This window comes from Polistes canadensis, unplaced genomic scaffold (assembly GCF_001313835.1).
Source record: "Polistes canadensis isolate GaletaPanama2010 unplaced genomic scaffold, ASM131383v1 scaffold_51, whole genome shotgun sequence".
Lineage (NCBI taxonomy): Eukaryota > Metazoa > Arthropoda > Insecta > Hymenoptera > Vespidae > Polistes > Polistes canadensis.
The window spans coordinates 835,344-854,449 of NW_014569598.1; the positions used below are offsets into that span (position 1 = coordinate 835,344).

The 19,106-nt window shown below is 34.3% G+C and overlaps 2 protein-coding genes across 11 annotated transcripts in view; one reads left to right on the plus strand and one right to left on the minus strand.

Moving 5' to 3' along the window:
• Nucleotides 1–11,617: 11,617 nt before the first annotated feature.
• Nucleotides 11,618–14,662, minus strand: LOC106785482 (TBC1 domain family member 13). Of its 3 annotated transcripts, XR_001381528.1 has the most exons (12): nucleotides 14,326–14,627; nucleotides 14,139–14,212; nucleotides 13,896–14,021; nucleotides 13,665–13,818; nucleotides 13,437–13,593; nucleotides 13,343–13,345; nucleotides 13,070–13,268; nucleotides 12,793–12,994; nucleotides 12,591–12,713; nucleotides 12,448–12,505; nucleotides 12,196–12,333; nucleotides 11,618–11,927 (listed from the first exon to the last, which is right to left on the minus strand). XR_001381528.1 is itself a non-coding variant. In XM_014746009.1 (11 exons), the coding sequence occupies exons 1-11, from the start codon at nucleotides 14,343–14,345 to the stop codon at nucleotides 12,256–12,258; spliced, it is 1,194 nt and encodes a 397-aa protein (XP_014601495.1). In that variant the 5' UTR covers nucleotides 14,346–14,662; the 3' UTR covers nucleotides 11,618–12,255. The 3 variants fall into 3 exon arrangements, 2 of the variants coding, with proteins under 2 accessions (XP_014601495.1, XP_014601496.1); XM_014746009.1 differs by having other exon boundaries at nucleotides 11,618–12,333; nucleotides 14,326–14,662; XM_014746010.1 differs by lacking the exon at nucleotides 13,343–13,345 and having other exon boundaries at nucleotides 11,618–12,333.
• A 1,696-nt stretch (nucleotides 14,663–16,358) lies between these two features.
• The window catches only part of LOC106785481 (protein ECT2), a 14,048-nt gene continuing 11,300 nt past the window's right edge, over nucleotides 16,359–19,106 (plus strand). The window contains exons 1-2 of one of the 8 annotated variants that reach the window (XM_014746001.1): nucleotides 16,359–17,019; nucleotides 18,624–18,834. In XM_014746001.1, coding sequence (XP_014601487.1) covers nucleotides 16,959–17,019; nucleotides 18,624–18,834 — 272 coding nt within the window. In that variant the 5' untranslated portion in view covers nucleotides 16,359–16,958. Of the gene's footprint in view, nucleotides 17,026–18,623; nucleotides 18,835–19,106 lie in introns of all 8 variants that reach the window. The other 7 variants (XM_014746007.1, XM_014746005.1, XM_014746000.1 and 4 more) reach the window with 7 other exon arrangements.

Genomic DNA, 19,106 nt, shown 5'->3' on the forward strand with positions numbered 1-19,106 from the left:
CCCCCCCGTTTCTACTACTGTTGGCTGAATTTTTTCTCAAACTCTAAGAATCGCAAACTCTGATGGAATTTCAGCGGTGATTCGGCACAAACTTCACGTTTCCCGTGTGTGTTCCTCCATCTTTCTCTTACTCGGCTAAACTTACTTTCCTTCTGATCTCTCGTGCGGCATAAGATATCGAGAGATGTGTGCACACAAAAGGGAAGAAGAAGAAAAACAATCTAAACAGAATTTTAAATTGTCGAGGGTGTGTTTGTGCGAGAAGAGAACAATGGGTGTGCCGATTTCTTTTTTTATATATATATTTTTTCAATATGTAGTACGTGACGATAATTCATAAGTTATAAAAAATAGTATTAGGTTTTATAGAACAATTATGAGAGGAAACAATACGTTCAATGTATACGTACAACCTGCAACATATTCCCTTCTGTGAACATTCCGAGAATCATTTCCATCAACATCCCTAAAGTAGCAAGGCACGAAATAAACAATCAGTTATCTATTCCTTTACTTAGAACTTCCCACTTTGATCATCCTTTCTCGAATGAGAATAAAAAAATATATGTGAGATAGCTACACGCGCTTACAACAACACAATAAATGCATGCACACCTAACAACCATCGATGTATTCGATTTTTCCCTCCTTCCTTTTTTTTTTATTTTTTCGATGAGTTTGGGTTCTTGAGGGGGTTCGAGCACCTGTTTGTATTTCAGCCTGCCGACACATAAATCATTCTGGAATGGACTAACGCCTTTTATCACTGCTATAGGCCCACTCTCTCGTTCCTTTTGCCCAACACCACATATTCACTACAGTATTCCCCTTCTGCCTAACTTTCGATGCTAGGTAGATAGATCTTCTCTTCTCTTTCTCTCTCACGCTTATATATTTTCGATTCCATTCGAAAGGGACTCATATACGCCCACGCCAGTAAGATGAATATGAATTTTTCGTTGTGGAGTCTCTGGAAAAGTGTCAAACGAATTCTCGCTAGTCCACCAGAAAAAGAAAAAGAAGAACCTCAACCCCTACCTCAATTCTTTCTTCCGAAATATCATTTATATGCGTGTAACAAATTACCAAATCAACTTATTTTTTTTTTATTACAACCAGTTGAATTTTTCTCTAACGCAATTTCAACTTTATAAATTTTCCCATTTGACACCATCGTGAAAATATGTCTAACAAATGTTAATTCGACATAAATTCTTTTTTCCTTATAGATAATCGATTTGTTTAACACATTTTTAATCGTTATACCAATAATTGACTCCTTACATTTTTAACGACTGTGTAAATATTACCCGGAGTAGAAATAAATAGAAAGACGACACATTGAGGCCATCTACCAAAAATTCGGATGCACGATCGAACTTTGCCATGCCATACGTTATTCCATATATTAACATATTAACATTATTTCCTTTGTACGGTTCGTCGTTGCCACGCGAACGATCCTGCACTGAATTTTCTTCTCCCTTGAATTTCGATCTAAAGAAATTCTTGTTGAAAATTGTCAGAAAATTGAAAACAGCCCGCCCGCCCGCACGCACGCACGCACGCACGAGAAGAGGGTGCTTAATTATCATTTTTTCCTTTTTGTTGTCGAAAAATGAAGAAAAAAAAGAAACAGAAAGAAAAAAAAAAAAGAACTTCGACAGGGAGACAGAGGTAAAGGAAAAAAAAAAATACATCGAAATAAGGGCCAAAACGATACTTAATTATCATGATAAAGCTGGCTCTCCTGTTCGAATACCTGTTCGAATTCGAAAGGTAAGATCGTCGAGCGTGTTTTCTGGTGAATAACGCGATTCCATTGTCACCTAGAAGAATTGGATATTCTTCCGAGGTCGGTTCGGTTTGTCTGTCTGTCTGTCCGTCCGTCCGTCCGTCGGTTGAACGGTCGATCGGGATATTCGAAAACGTTACACACGAGTTTACCTGCTGTCCAAACAAACATTACTTTTTTTCAAGAAAAAAACATCCTTAAACCGAACCGATGTTCTTCGTAATCGCGAATGGCGTAAATATATATGCCGAGTATATACATATATATATATATATGGAAGTACATATGTACGTTTTTATTGCGACATTCGAAAACACTTGTTATGTGATTAATTATATTGAATATTTTCTTTTCTCTTTAATCAAATATGACAAATCAAGGAAAGAAAAATGTTTCGTTATTTATTATTACTATTTTAACGAGTAATAGAAATGATATATATATATTATGTGATGAAAATTTTCATTATAATTGGAGAACTCATTTTTACAAGAAAAAATTATGACTTTTCGTGGAAAGATTTATATGGTATTATTAATCTATTATAAGAAAAAAAGACAAAAAACATATAGCGGAATAACGATTGCTCTTATAGAATAAAAGTCTTGATTTATCGAAGATCTATTATTAATTTCTTTGTGGAAAAATAACGACATATTATATATAAATACTGTAACATTATTATAACAAATAAGATGTAGAAAATACTTGACGTTATTTTATCTTGACGTTAACGCATCGGTAAGAAAATGACGTCAATCAAACAGACAGACAGACAGAGAGAGAGAGAGAGAATCTAAAGATACTATAGCATGATGCTTGCCTGTATAGTCCCATGTAGTTCTGTAATTTTCGGATTTCCACGTTCCAGCATCCATCCGAGATAAGATATATATATATATATATATAAAAGGAGAGAGGAGGAAGACTTTCTCTCTCCTAGTCTAGTCAAGCTCTCATCCTCAGCTTCCTGCTCTGTGATCTCCGAGCGTCTGAGTTTCATCCCTCTTGAAGTTAGCTAACAGCAGGATCCTGCACAATGTAGCCGTGATTGCAAATCCGCTCGTTATCATCAAAACTGTGCTCGACCTAACGAAAGCGCGTCTCTCCCTTCGCCCTATCTCTCTCTCTCTCTCTCCCTCCCTTCCTCTTTACTCTCACTTATATACTTGAAAACCCTTGCGAAATAGGTAGAGAGGGTGGGAAGGTGGTAGGGATGGAGGAAGTATCCATCTTTCTCCTTTCCTTTGATGGAATAAAAAGTACCGACTTCCTTCGTAACATCCTTGACGGATTTTCAAGAGAAAATAATTTTAGGAAATGTTCATACATTTCATTTCTATTATATTACGTGTATTTCTTCTTTTTTTTTTCTTTTTAAATATCTCTTTTTTATTCATTGTCACACACGATTGCGTATAAATGTATTATATCAAAGACATTTAATAATAAATGTTGAACGATGACAAGCGATGCGAAGACTATAATGGTAAGTTTTGATAGCGCATGCCTACGTGATCCCAACTCACCTGTAATATCAGACCTCGAATCCGTCATCTGGAAAGAATGTTATCTTACATTGACTATTTTTCTAGCTATCTCATGCTTACTCATTTCACGTTTGTATGAAATTATTTGATCATATTTCTAAAGAGAAATGTTCTTACGTAATGGATTGTTATTAACGGAACCGATTTTTCTTTTTCTTCTGCTTTTTCTTTTTCTCGTTTTAGTTTTCTATCGAAAAAAAAAAAATCGGAAACAATGTAAGGAGGACAGGATCATCCGTGGATCTGTCGGTGGGCGTAGCTCCTCCTAAGATTTCTTTTTTTCCCCTTTTTTTTTTTTCTCTCGTCTGCGTGCCTTTCGGAAAGCAGCGACGCGTCGTTGATTCGAAAGGAATAATCGGATTAAAGGTCCATGCGGGGTTCGGTTCATTGTGCGATAGGTTGACTCGTGAGAGGGATGAAAGACTCGCACGGTTATATGAACCACGATTCAAAAATACAAAGACAAAGACAAAGAGAAATGGCAAAAAGTGTTAAGAGTAGTGTGACACACAGACGAAGATAGAAAAAGAAAGAAAGAAAGAAAGGAAAAGGATAATCGACATGAAGATTTAATGAAAGAAAATGGAAAGAGGAAGTTTTCGATCGTTCAGGCAAATAATTCGATCCTCGAACACGAATTCAATTGGTACTGAGACACGTGTTCTGACCCTATTGCATAAAAAGAGCCCCTCTCTATCGGGTCGTGCACCTTGGCCCCAGTTCGAAACTCGCTACACCCAAATCACACGCGATTATTTCAAGCGTAATCTTTATTGAAATTATGTTAACAAAATAATTGTCATTTTTTGGAGGAGGGGGGTGCGGTTATCCAAGATAACGGGCAATGGGAAGATCTTATCCTTTGGTTCGAGTCGGCGGCGGCTTCGCTTAATTATCTCGGCGCGGTTTATCAACGAAAATGAAACGATCACGCTGAATCATCATCGATGGGATTAATTTGACTCGGCGCACATCGATGGAAATCATTTGTTCCCATGGAGAATCGTGCGAAACTATACTTAGATCTTATCTAGATGGTGTTCATGGTGTTTATCCTTTGTATCCGATACCTTCCTGCACATGTAATTGCACCTGTTCAAACGACGTATTCATATATTTCTATGGAAAATTTATAACAGACATAATTATTGTGTATTAACACTATCCGAGAATTACGTATGTCGAATATAATATGATATAATAAATGACGTAATGTTCGTTGGAAAGTCCGATCGAAATTTGAAAGTTGTTGGCTCGATGAAGACATTTAGGAAGGATTCGCGGAGAGAATATTTTTACGTGTGCGTCGGCGAAGGTAAATAAATAACGAGCCTTGCTATCTGCATCGAACGGAACAACTCTCTCTCTCTCTCTTTCTCTCTCTCTCTTTGACTCTTGTGTGCGAGCTAACCGAATTGGTATTTAAAAATATGCGTGCCGACAGATGCGGTTTCCATGTCGCGCTCTCTCACTGACTCCCATAAATATGATAAGACTCTATAGAGAGATATACGAGTCTATAAGACCGCCTTTTCGTACTTGCACTCGCACTCTTCTTTCGGGTTAATGTAAGAGAAGATGGGACCTTTGAGCTGCCACGAGATTATAACTTGAACTTCATTAATTAGTCTGTTTAATCAGGGCCTCGATGAAACTTCCAAACTTTTATAAATAAAACTTATTTTCTAAAATGTCAAAACACTTTTCACAAATCGAAACTTGGAAAAGTATCAACTCGTGGAAAGTTAAAATGGCCGTTGTGCGTGTACGTATATACACCCACGTAGTCGTCGTCGTCGTCGCTGGTGGTGTTCCTGTTGATCGATAAAAGCGTCGCGACGCTGGGCGTGTCCGTTTCGTGCCAACTCCGCAACGCCCTGTGCGAATCACCACGCGAAAAACTAGGGACAAACTCTATCGGAGATCAAGATGATAATGATGGAAATAAAAATGAATAAATAGGAAGACAAATTTCAATGGAAACTATGCAAACCCTTTCACCTCTATTTGCGATAATAATAATAATTAAAAAAAAAACAAAGTGTAAAATAATCCGTAAACGTATACCTATCAACCCCGTCGAATCACATTCCTAAGAAACAAAAATGTATCCTCCCTCTATGAAAATGAATCCTTTTCTCTTAATATTCTTTTTCTTCGAACGGAACTCAGTCATCTTTATTTCTCTAAAGGATGTAGACGTCGAGACGACAGGATCCGAGGATGAAGAGCTTAAACGGATTAGGAGGGTCCTGCCGGATGACTAAGTTTTAGCTGGGCCAGCGCCGGCGCCAAATTCAATTTGATCTTAACGTTAACTCGATCCCGCGTACGGTTACACGCTGAATTAACCGTCCTTGACAACGGCGAGCTAGCTGAGGAGGGTTGCTTCGAGAGACAAAAATATTCCTCCGAGATAACCAACAAGTAGCATGCATACGTATCGATATTCATTGGTTGTTAAACATGCTCGCGAACCGATACAAAATTTAATACAATCAAATATTTCATTTTCTATCCAGCCCCTATGCAAACTTGTATCTATTATCACAAACGAATAGATTAATTACCATAAGACAACAACTAAATAGGGAAAAGTGGAGAAAGATTCATTTGAAGTTAAATTTTAGCGATAACGATAACCCGATAAAATGGAAAACTGGTTTATGCTCAAAGACTAGAATATACCTGCCTGTGTAAATACGTATGCGTATACGTGCATGTAAAGACACAAAGGAAAGAGGAGAATAGTAATCGCGAGGAATCCGATTAAACGCATAGAAGAGAGACAGATCTTGCTGACGTTGCGAAATATACTTGCAATTCTGAATTCTTTCGTATTCAATGAAATTTTGAATAAATCGAATTTACGAGACTGTTCAGCAGGTTTCCCCTATGAGAAAAGTCTACAAATACTTTAAACTAAACTGAACATATTGGATAATTATTAATTTAGTAAAAGAGAACAAATAGTAATGTGTTAAGAGAAACAATAAGGGAAAAGATACATGTTAAATAATTTCATGATTTCATATATATAATCAGGGAATAATTGAAGAATTTGAATAAAAGAAAAAAAAAAAGAAAAAAAAGAAAAAAGAGTAGAGAAATAAAGCGACTGTAGAGAAAGACGGTGGAGATAGTAGGAATCGTAAAATTGGGGAGAAGAGGATGAATTTGGTCCGTTCGGATCCGGTTTATCGAGCTGGAACAACAAGCGGCAATCAGGCATAACTCGATCATTTTATTCTTCTACCTCTGCGATCCACCCTCCCGTGATGCCCCTTCTCCTGGTTGCGCTTACCCTTCGTCTTCTCCATCCTCTCCATCGCGATACTTATACGGCATACAGAGACACGTACCTACAGTCTTTTCTCCCTTTTCGGATTTCTTTCTCACGACTTAGAAAAATCGACAATTTCAAATACTTTATTCTTGCCAGAAAAAGAAATATTAACTCACATATCATTCAAAATGTAACTTACATTCGTAAGATGTTCACCATACTTGCTTGATCGTCTTACCAATAACTAAGTCTCATTTTTCATTCTTATCAGCAATCTCTGAGGCAAGATAAGTACGATGAATTTACCAGCTTATTTTTTGCGTACGGAAGGATTTTCTCTTTACGTAGCATTACTCTTTTTTTTTATGAAAGAAATATACTACGCATAAGAGGGGATAAAAATATGATTGTAATAAAATTCTACCTGTTATTAAGCACATTGCCAAGACCCAAAGAAAACTCTGAGCATTCCATACAATGACCGGATTTTCTACATTGACCGTAACATACCTACATACATATATCGCGCAACATTCCGACTGAATATGCACCCTCCGGACGACGATTGGTCAATTTGACAGAGCAACGTAAAACAGGAAGAGGGTTAGATCGGGATTCGAGGGAGGGGGAGCAGATAGAGATATTTCGAATGATAACAATTTTCGTTTGATGCAAAGAACTTATGAATACATTGAAAAGGCCATCGATATACGATTCTTCTATTTTTAGGCGAATAAAAATGACGTAAGAGGGATGGAAAATGTTTGAAATGCAAGTTAGAGGATACCATATGGGCAAAATTCCAAAAGGGGCGGTCTATTTTCCTCGAAAACGTTTCCTACGAAAAATCTATAATCTTCCATTATCGCAATAACGAGGGAGTATATGTAATTATGATTGCAATTCGGAATAATGATTGACTTTTATTTTCCATTCCTAATGGTTCCTATTTTTTTTTTCTAAATAAAAATAGACATTTATCGTAAATTCTTCGATTAATAATTAACGATAAATCTTTTGATTGAAAATTCAACGAGTAACGTTCGAAATGTTGCTTCGTTTGTTTAAACAATTTTCAAAGTCGTAGAATCGCGAACAGAAGATATTTGGTATTCGTCGTGCGTCCGTATTTTTCCCTCTCTTTCTCTCTTACGTATCCAGCAATATTATTCGGTCCACTTGTTAGCACCCCTCGGATAAAGGGGCCCCGTGTTACCCCGTATCCACCCCCATTCCTAATCCTGTTATCGTCTACAATGCTTCCATGTACCTACCTACCTAACAACCCTAACCTAACCAACCTAGTACTCCCTTTTTTCTTCACACTGTGTGACAACAAACAATACCTTTAAAAGCACTCTATCCAAAAGAAATAAGAAGAATCTCGACTCGCGTGAGACATAGTTATTCTATTGATCAGTGAAGACAACAAAAAATCATTTGACGATAACGTTATCGGATGTTCAAATTAAAATTCTTATTATTCGAACAGAATATTTCAATTATTAACGAGCATAATATTCCTATATTAGTTATCAAACCAGCCGCGAAAAAAGATCAGTAAAAAATGTGCAAATTGAAATTTAACCGAAAGAGTTAATAACGAGGTCTAGAACGATCGGTAAATACAAAGAGATAGGAGATAGAGTGAGATCAAAGGCGGACAGAGCTTGATCGTCGGCATTGCGAAATGCTGTCGATTCGAAATTGCATGCAAATCACAAGGAGGAAAGAAAGGAGTTTATTTCTTCCTTTATTTCCATGAGATCCCTTCGTTTCCGATCGTTTCCTTCCTTCCTTCCTTCCTTCCTGCCAAACCAACCTCGCAACCGCAAATTAGCCGCACGTACAACGGCTAAAAGAAATTTAAAAGAGGAACTCCTATCTTCGTCCATTGGCCCGATCCCCAGTCAGAGGCTTGCTTTTTTTCCTTTTTACATTTTTTTTTTCTTTCAACGTCAATGAAGTATCTTCCTTCCCCACTCACCTCTATCTCCTATCTCTATCTATATCTTTTCTTCTCTTTACCAAGTAATGTACGGTAAATTCATGATCGAGCCCCAAGTCGAGTCGACATTTTTCCGAGCATAATTATTGTCCTTACGATGATTTGCATGAATTTACATGCCAGCTATCGTCTTTCTTCTACCCCGTCGTGTACGATTCCATACTCAGCATCACAAAAGATCGTTTAATTGTCCGTCTCTCCTGGCTACGATTACTCGAAATTATTAACGTCATCCTCTCTCTTTCCTCGTGTATAATATATATGCATATATATATATATATAATATAATATGTAGAAAAAATACGTAGTTAGATTGTAATGCGTCTATCTTACATACAGCAAACCCCTATAAAAATCGGATAAAAAATCATTCGTCCTACCAGCAAGTCCTGGTGGAAGGATTAGAAGAGAAAACAAGACTCGGTAGCTACCCTTCGTCGTGAACGCGTACGCAAGAACACAGGAGGGTGGTTATGCGTTCTGTCAATCGTCACCCACCCTCCTTTCAACGGAAGACTCTATTATTACAGTTGTAACTGTTCAACCTTAATTCTCCCCTTCGACTGGAGGATGATCGTCGGTGTAGCGGTAGTCCTTCCCTTTCCCTTTCCTTTTCCCTATTGGCATTGGTGTAATCCCGTAAAAATGTAAATATCTTTCTACTACGGATCGTATATCCGCCGTTCTTTGTAAGGTCGGGAACATGCTCGTTACAAAGCTAGCAATGGGCGCAAATATTCGCAGATGCTAGCTGGTGCTATCGTGCCAGGAAAATTCGGCTTTGCATCACCCATCCAGTATCTCTCAGCGAGAAACGGCTAACGGGATTTATTTCTATCTAGTATATGTACTTATGTATGTATGTGTGTATGTATATAGACGACTGACTGGCGTTTCGATGCCCACCCAACCCTTTGTCTCTCTTTCTCTCTCTCTTTCTCTCTTTAACTGGTCCTCGTTCTGCTACGTGTACTAGCACGTACCCCACCTATGTAGTACGCTACAACAGCGGTGGCCAACGGACTCGGGATAACTAACGGACCGGCCCGGTAGTTCATTAGAGATCGCTAAACTTTAGGGCGTAGACCAAAGGGACTGAGGATTTCGTTACGTCTCCAGACACACGCATGTATTCATCTCTGTGTGTTCCACTTGATATGCTTTCTTTCGTTGCATTTATCTCGATCGAATAATATTATACTTAGGACATTTTTTAATTAGTTCATATCTTTTCTTTTTTCTGTTTTTTGTTGTTTTCTAAATAACCGCATATTGGCAAATAAAAATGCACACTATATACGTATTTCCAAGTTAATAACTACAATTATTGCCATTAGAGAGAAAATTTTGTTAACGAGTTATTTGAAGATACCACAGCGCAGCCATATTGGTCTCGCATAAAATCCTCGATCTCTGATTAGCCGAAAGTCCAAGCCAAAGGGGGATAAGAAAAAAGAAAAGTGTAAATTAAAAAAAGTAAAAAGGAAAGGGATCAGCCTTTTTAATGACAGAGGCGTGTTTACGGTAGGCAATGTCGCCTAGTTTTTGCAACCATGACGCAATCCTGACGGAGTAGAAGGACCCAGCGGCATCCTTAATGAAAGTTTCATTGCCAAGATGGAGGTAGGAAAATAAGAAAAAGATATGGTGCAGCGAGTTGGTTGGGCATTGGGCGGTTGAAAATTTCGCAAAATGATTCGCAGATATTTACGCGATCCCCTAAAGTTACGACCGTTAACAGCCATCCAGTACTCCAAACTGAGATTATAAATCAAGTAATCAACCGCCATAAATGTCCGCCCACGCGATCGCGTCTCGACTTTTTTCCGCTAATCGTTGCGAACAACTTTTAAACGGGCACTTTCATTTTTTATTATGCCTCTATTTTCGGGTTGCGAAAGGTACCAGAACAGGGCTCCTCTTCTCTACGCTTGTCCGCGATTTTAGAAGGGCTGTTGGGGAAAGTAGGAGGAAGGGAAGGAAAGGAAAAAGGGAACGGAGACCTCGATTGTTGCCCCAACAAAAACCGCAAAGGGTGCATCGCGATAAAAGGAATCAGGGCCTGGCGGCCATTGTTGCCGATGGTTAAACTCTCGCATATATAATCGAGGACTTTGAACGCACAATGCGTCATAAATCAGCGATCATTGCGAGAGCGAGAAAGCGAATGTTTCTTCTTGCGACTCGTCGTCTTCTTGCGACTCGTGTCTTCTTCTTCTTCTTCTAAAAAATAAACTGATGCACAACTTGGATACAGGATTTCGCTAACCCTCGATCGTTCTTATCGCGCTAATGCCACTATCGTTAATGAAGATTGTTCTTGCCATTTTGGAAAACTTTTTGGAAAATTAATAGGGAACGAACTTTGTATTCGTCACAGTCTTGTTAAACTTGTAAATACGTACGTGAGAGAACAGTACGAAGAGCGATAGGTATGCTGATTTGTATTCAACATCGGTGCTTACGCTCGTCACCGTATTCGCGAGATGAGACGAAAACGAAATGAAATCCTGCTTTGCGATTTATTCCACTCGCGAATTCCACCGGGAGTTTATTAATTCAATAACGATCGACGTATACTCTTGTCGCCGTCACTGCGACTAATGCAAAACACGTATTTTGTTCCCTGCATACGACCACTAGATATACACACTTCGATGACGGACTTCAATAATCATATTAACTTGGACTGATTTTCTTCTTTCTTTTTGGAATACGGTTTAACGTCCATTGAACGTTGATTTTTTTCATTTTTTCTTTGAAATTTACCAATTCTATCAGGGATTATGAAAGTTGAACGAATTCTAAATAATGTCACTGATCATAAAAATGGGATAAGTTAAAAATGGTTCTTCAGAAATATTAGAATGACTTACGTAAATGTAAAAAAAGAACATTTGTTAATAATACCAGCTTAATAACTAGTAATTCATTAATATAAGCTTTGTGGTTTTTATGGATACGGAAAGATACGAAAATGCAAATATAACATTGTTTATTTTATAAACGTAGAACGAATGGCCGCAGATCATTAGAAAAATAAGACGTACAAAATATGATATTCCGATGAAACGCATTACGTACTTATTGCACGCGTACGTGACAATATCCTATTGTAGTCTAATCGTTAGAAAAATGTTACAAGATCAGACCATTGATAACGTATCGATATACAGTTATACGTTTCTTTTCTTTTAGATTATTTTAAAACAACGTTGCTGTATCGTTATTCTTATCTCGTTAGATGATTTCCATGGACAGAGACGTAACGATTAATCGCTAAATGCCCTAAACGTAAATATTTGACTTTTGATAATCATTATAAACTCTTTCTTATTAAGTAGAATGAGTTACGTTATATACATACATAAATTGTATATATATTATGTATCTCATTTGACGAGTCTCCCGATTCGATCTCTTCAAACGATCATAATTATTGCATTGCTGCCAATATATATATAAATATATACATATATATATAATTGACATATAACAATATAATTAACAATACTATATTGCATAGGAAGAAAAAATGTAATTGAAAAAAACGTACGTCTCGTTGCTTTACCAGAAACTAGTCACGTATTCACGAGGGCATTAAGATGATCATTCGTTAAGGAGTATTTAAGGTCTTGCCTGCCAGTGCAGCTGCTTTGGAAAGCACAATTTGAATATCCATCGATGGAAAATTCTACAAAAATTAAATAATAAAGAGCTACATTTGTTATTTCTTCAATTTTATACTATACCATCAATACTTTTTATTTTATAAAAATATATATTCAATTTTATTCATATATCTTACTTGCAAGAGCTTTACATTCGTTGCAAAATCACCAGTCAAAAGTTGGTCCCGCAATAATCTGTAATATATAATTTTATAAATAAGAATAAATATTCATAAATATTTATATGATAAAAACTTTAAATATATTTTTGTATACTTACAGAATCATGGCACAACAAATGTGTATCAAAAAACTGAATCTACTCTCGTCAGCAAACAAGGAATCCCAAATTCTCATTACATCGGGTAATGGAAATTCTTGCGAAAGAAGTAAGGTGAGCCATCTGAAAATAGTAAATTAACAAAAGCTATCATTATACAAATTTAACGGTACTCAAAATTATTTTACTTCAAACAAAATACCTAAAGCTGTAATACTGAGGACATAACTCTTGTTGATGCAATCGTACCCAAATATCAGGATCATTGTCCTTAACTTGCAAAGTCAATTTATTCATCATCGAATTGATACCAAATTCTGCTTCGTCTAAAGATTTAATGAAAAAATCACGTATTTCTCCCATTAAATTGGTGAAACAGAAAAATGTATCAGCCTCGGCATGTTCTGTAAAATAAAATTTATATATATATAAGCCATTTAATAAAATTAATCTATGTTTAATACATGTTGCAAACATACCACGCCATTTTTGATCTGGATCACAAGCAAATGTATGATAAATAGGACCAACAATCTCGTTCATACCCTGTACATATCCTTGACCAGGATTTAATTTCGCATATAGGAACAATATTCTCTCCAAGACTTCCCAATGAGCCTCACCACCTTCGGCTAATGGTGCATAGTCTTCTGCAGCTTTCCTAACTGATACTGCTATCTAAAAATAACATTCCATGTAATATATGTCATATAATTTATAAAATAATATATGAAACATTACTTCTACAATACCTGCTGCTTTTCCAAAGTAGCACAGATATATAATAACTATTAAATTTTCATTGCATAATAAAATAAAATATTACAGCTGTTCTTTTTTACATACCTTAGTTACTCCAAGACCTTTTCTTTCAACATTGGCACTTCTAAGAACGGTATGCTGTACTCTATGATGTAAGCGCTTTTGTCCGCTGTTGTTAACTATATCTTGACAAGGATAATCCGTACCTTGTTGGAAGAACGATATGTCTGGACATAATCTCCTATAAATAAATATCAATTAAAAATAAAAATATACAAAATAAAAAACAAATACTTCAAGTCTATGACTCACCTAACATCTTTATCTATTTGCAACAAGACTTCGTTATCTTTAAAATATGTTTGCCACTTGCTATCCGGATTCAAATTTAAAGGATGATCATGTAATGTTACATCGACTCTTTCCCCATCAACATTAGTCTCCCCAGGAGTAACAATAAGATCCTCTGTTATTAATATCAAATATAAATCAATGCTCCATTACAATGCTTAAACATTCTTATTATAAATTATGATTACTCACCGATGAATGTTTTATAGAGTTCCCTCTTGCACGTTAATGTTTCTGACCAACTAACTCTGTTCGGTGGTAAATAATTAAGCAACAGTTTCCAACATAATGGTCTCAAACCACCCTCATCCGGTATTCCTACAAATATAATCAAATATTAATAAAATAAACAAAGATACAAAACAAAAGATGGTAAGAAAGAAAAATTTGTAACATTGAAATTTGATAAATAAATAAATGTAACGAATAACAAACCATGAAAACATATTCGCTGTAAACTCGTTAAATCAATTTCGTCGGCATTGAGAACATCATCGAAATCATTTAACCTAAAATACGAAAATCATTCCAATACGTTAATATGGTTAAGAAAATTGTGTTTAAACAGTATCGGATATAACGTAAACAATTTATATAGAATAAGAAAAGAAAAGTAACTTACTTCTTTCGAAGAATGCTCATTTTGTATACGTGTACTATTTTTGTACATGCGGTTTTAATAAAAAAGAATCTGTCGTAAACGTGTTATCAATACTCGATAGACGTGTGGGCGTATTGTCGTAATATTTCTCACATTATTGCCAACAAATAACCAAATTAATGACAGCCACGTACTTAACTGCCATTGTTTTGTACCGGATTGAACGAGCTCCTTTATCTTCCATAGTGCTTCGACATAGTTTCCAATTCAGAATACATATGTTTTAACACTATCTGCCATCCTTTTCTTACCTTATGGACGAGCTGTGTATTAGATAAAGACAACGATACATATGTATATCATACTCTTTCAACGTGCTAATAATCAATCTGTTATGTTTATATTACATATGTATCACTTGTTGCAACTACTTATATTGGTTTATGTATCATTTGTATTTTAATATATGAATAATTATTATATTAGGAACAATTTTATATAGATATAATGTTTTTATATTTAAAAAGTATGACTTTTTATTAAATAATATTAATTATTATTTATATATATATGGATGTGTTAGCGGAGATGCAATTCTTAAATCTCTCTTCGATCTTCTCAAAATAATATAATTCTGCTATAAAGAACAAACACACACACACACAAGATATTTAAATTGTTTTATATTTTATAATTAAAAGAAAAACAATAACTATTTTTAAATCCACATAATATTAAAAATTAATAAAAAATTGCTTACAATCAAAAAGTACTTTTTGAAAAGCACACTATTATTTAAACTTCTAATATTTGAACTCAAAATTAAATTTATAAAAACAATTTTAATTTATAAAAACAATAACTTATAATTAAAAAAATTAATTAGCACAACAATAATTACACGTTTTGTTATACTTGGATCGAAGAATAATTAATATATTATAAAGTTAATTAATTTTTATTATATAGCGCGCAAATATAAAACTGTGGAGGTACTAACGTCACTCAGGTAATAAAAAGAAAACTTTGAAACGATTTCGTATTGGTTCTTCGGTCAAGTCCGCCATTAATCGAATGTTCCGCGGGAATTTCAAAGCTGAAATTCATCAAAACAATATTTTTTATAATAATTATACATAATAATTACATATTTCATCATAGTTATATCAAAAAAGAGAAATTATAATTGTACTATAATAAATAACATTACGTAGATCCTAACACCATTCTGATGATAAAAATGATATTTGAAAACTATTTTATATATATTCTATGGCCAATCAGTCTACCAATAGTCGAATATTTTGCAGAAATGTCAACCTAAAATTTATAAAAACCAAATTTCTCCAAAAATATTAATTTATACAAAAAATGAATGAACGCCACATTTTTTAATAAATAATAATTACTTGTTTTACATATTTACATTAACATAAAAAAAAAAACATTTAACAACATAATAAATATTTAATAAGAATAAAAATAGACCCTAATGTGCCACCGAAGAAATCGTATGCAACATATTTCTAGTAAATTTTTATGAAAATAACAAAACCTAATATTATTTAAACAAATATAAACATAATAATAACAGGATAAACATCATATTTATATATACAATATAATGAGCAGGATACAAAAAAATGATTAAAAAGATCGATAAAAAAAAACAAAAAGAACTTTAATCGTGAACAACTTCAATTCGGTTCTCGGAATGAAAAGAAACGCGGGTAACGTTCGACGAAAGAGGACGCGTGCTAACCAACCATTGTCCTTCGTTCTTGTTTTTGATCTTACTCTATGCGGAAAGTATAATAAAAATAACTTACGTGGTATTCTTCTTTTAAATTTCCCTAAATACGAAATTATGCATATTTTAGATGAAAAAAAAGTGTAACGAATTAAATCTAATGTACTTTCGATGCTAACATAATTATCAAAGCAAACAACAGATCGAATAAACGTTTTATTCTTTCATATTTATATATTGTGTCTTAGAAAGAGTAAGAGGGAGATATGATCTGATTGGTCAAAAGTGAATTGTACTTTTATCAATTGCTACGCGTGTCGTGTGTGACAATGTATTAGTATTGTGTATATAAGAGAGAGAGAGAAGAAAGATCGAACTTTAGCACATATGAGTGAAAAGTATATACTTAACGTTAAACGAAGGAACGAACGAACGAATGAGCGGAAAGATAAGGAACGCTACAAATTAGAGTGAGATAAACTAAGAAATAAGAAAAGGAATAGTGTACTTGAAAGAGTTAGAGAAAGAAAGAGACGGAGATACAATATCGTCGAGCGGTGGTGCTGGTAAATAGGATCGAGTGCGCGATTCCATGACTTTGAGGTTGAAATCGGTGGAAAAGCAGTGCGGATGGCATTCGTGCCATAATCATAATGGATTTTAAATAATTCCGTGGTCCGTGCGTGCGATAAAGGAAGAGAAGGAACAAGAACAAGAAGGTACAGAGGATAAAAGAAGAGAGAGAGAGAAAGTGTTGGTCTGCGAATTTTTCTTCCAGAGAATCTGCTGTTTTTTTTTCTTTTCTTTTTTTCTTTCTTTTCATATCGTGCACAGGTAAATCTTTCCCTCCCTTATGTACAAAGAGGTAACTACGAACGAATCGATGCTTTAACGAACGGCCAAAATGGAAGAGCAAAGCGTTCACAGCAGTATCAGTGATATAAATAGTGAGGAAGCCGTTAGAAGTGAGTGTAAGTTACAACGATTTGCAATCATTTCTTTTTTTTTTTTTTTCTTCACTAATTTTATATTAGTACAAAATTGTATTTGTAATTTGTATCGTTTCAATTAATGATTATAGTATAAGCATCTTCATTTTGCTAATATGCTGCAAGCACCTGTAAGAACTAACCCTACCTTAACTCACTTGCTCGTTCTTTTCTATCTCTATTTTTCTTACAATATGTGTGTACATGTTTCTCTCTCTCGCTCTCGCTCTTGCGCGCGCTCTCTCTCTTTCTCTCTTTCTTTCTTGCGCTTTATATTTGTCATCTTCTTTCTTCCACGAAAGATAGCAGCTTAGATAATTTGTCTTCAATACCTGTACATTGGTTGATGATGATGACGACTTATGTTTAGAGGATTAGCTAAAGACCGATATTTCACGATTTCGTTTCTCCCTACCTCGGCCTTGACTTATTCTCCAAAATTACGTCAGACACGAACGATTTTCTTACTGATGAATATATCCTTATATGCTTCTCTCTCTCTCCTATCGAATATATTGGTGTATGTATTTACTCCCCACATCTCCCCTCAAATCAACAATATTCTTTCTTATCTTACCTCCTATCTTTATAAATTCTTACTGATTATTATTTACACGTTTTTAATTTAACATTATGAGGATAAGAAACGAACAAGAAAAATCTGATTTATTATTATTATTATTATTATTATTATTATTATTATTATTATTATTGTTATTACTTTTTTTTTACATTAAGTTGAATTATCAGAACAATATATATTTAAATTTATTTATTTTTATATTGTATATCTTCTTATTTTTATATTAATTTGAATTGTAGAAAAATTAATCAAATTTGTCTGATAATTAGTATTTCGATTAACAATAATAATTATTATTATTATACACTTTCTTTATATTATTGTTTGTGTAATATTAATATCAACGTATACAAATTTGTCTTTGTATATTTAAAATTTTTATAAGGGTCACCATAGATCAATATCATTTTGTTACCCAATGTCCTTTGTACTTGCTTCTAATGCGCTTATTGGTAAATTTATCAATGCTATAAAATCTCTGAATGTGAATCATAGTTATTTAATATTATGACCCATTGTGAGAAGATTTTAGATAAGAGATTATAGATTTGCCATAATAGACAAATATATAATAAAAATCCTTTTACGAATTTATAGATAATGATATAATTCGTTTAAGTTATGGTTACAGACCTAACTTATGGTAGATGTAATGGTACAAAACAAATATCACAGTCTTAAATTACTTACACATTTCCTTTATTCTTCTATTTCCAATAATTAAATGCAGATTAGAATCATGCTCTTTCTTGAAAAGATCCAAATTTGTTTTCCATGATTGTGTTACATAGTTAACGCTGTATAATATATTCACTAAATTTTATGAATCATTTTTTAGAAATTGAGTCATATGTTGAAATACCAGCTCTTTCTTGAACTTTTAAATTTCAAAACTCTTACCTATACTTATATTTTAATGGATATTTTTATTTTTATTTGTTTCACAAATTGAGAGATAAAAATATATCAATATTTATTTCTTTTTTTTTCTTTATAGCTCTAGTGATACCACGTAAGAAAAGAATATGCCTGGTTGGTACTGCTGGTGATGATCCTGCTCTGGGTGCAGCTGCGCAGCAATTTAGTGTTCCAGTATTGAAATCGGAAACAGGACTGGAATATATAGAAGATACTGCATATTGCACCTATTTTATACTCAAAGAATTTGAGGGACCTGAATATGATGTTCTACATAAAAGTGCTCATAGGTATAAATATTTATCATATGTCCAAAGTTTCTTATATGAGCCATTTACAGAGCAAAATGATTAACTGCATTTTTAGAAAAAAAAATGAAAAATGTTATTATCACATACACTTGATCGATATTCCACGCTTGTCTTGATTATCCATTGAACTTTGATTTATTCACGTTATTTATCCCTCAATCACCCTAGTTAATTATAGTCCTATTATATGTTTAAAATAAGAAATTATATTAATGAAAAATATATATATATATATATATATATATATATAT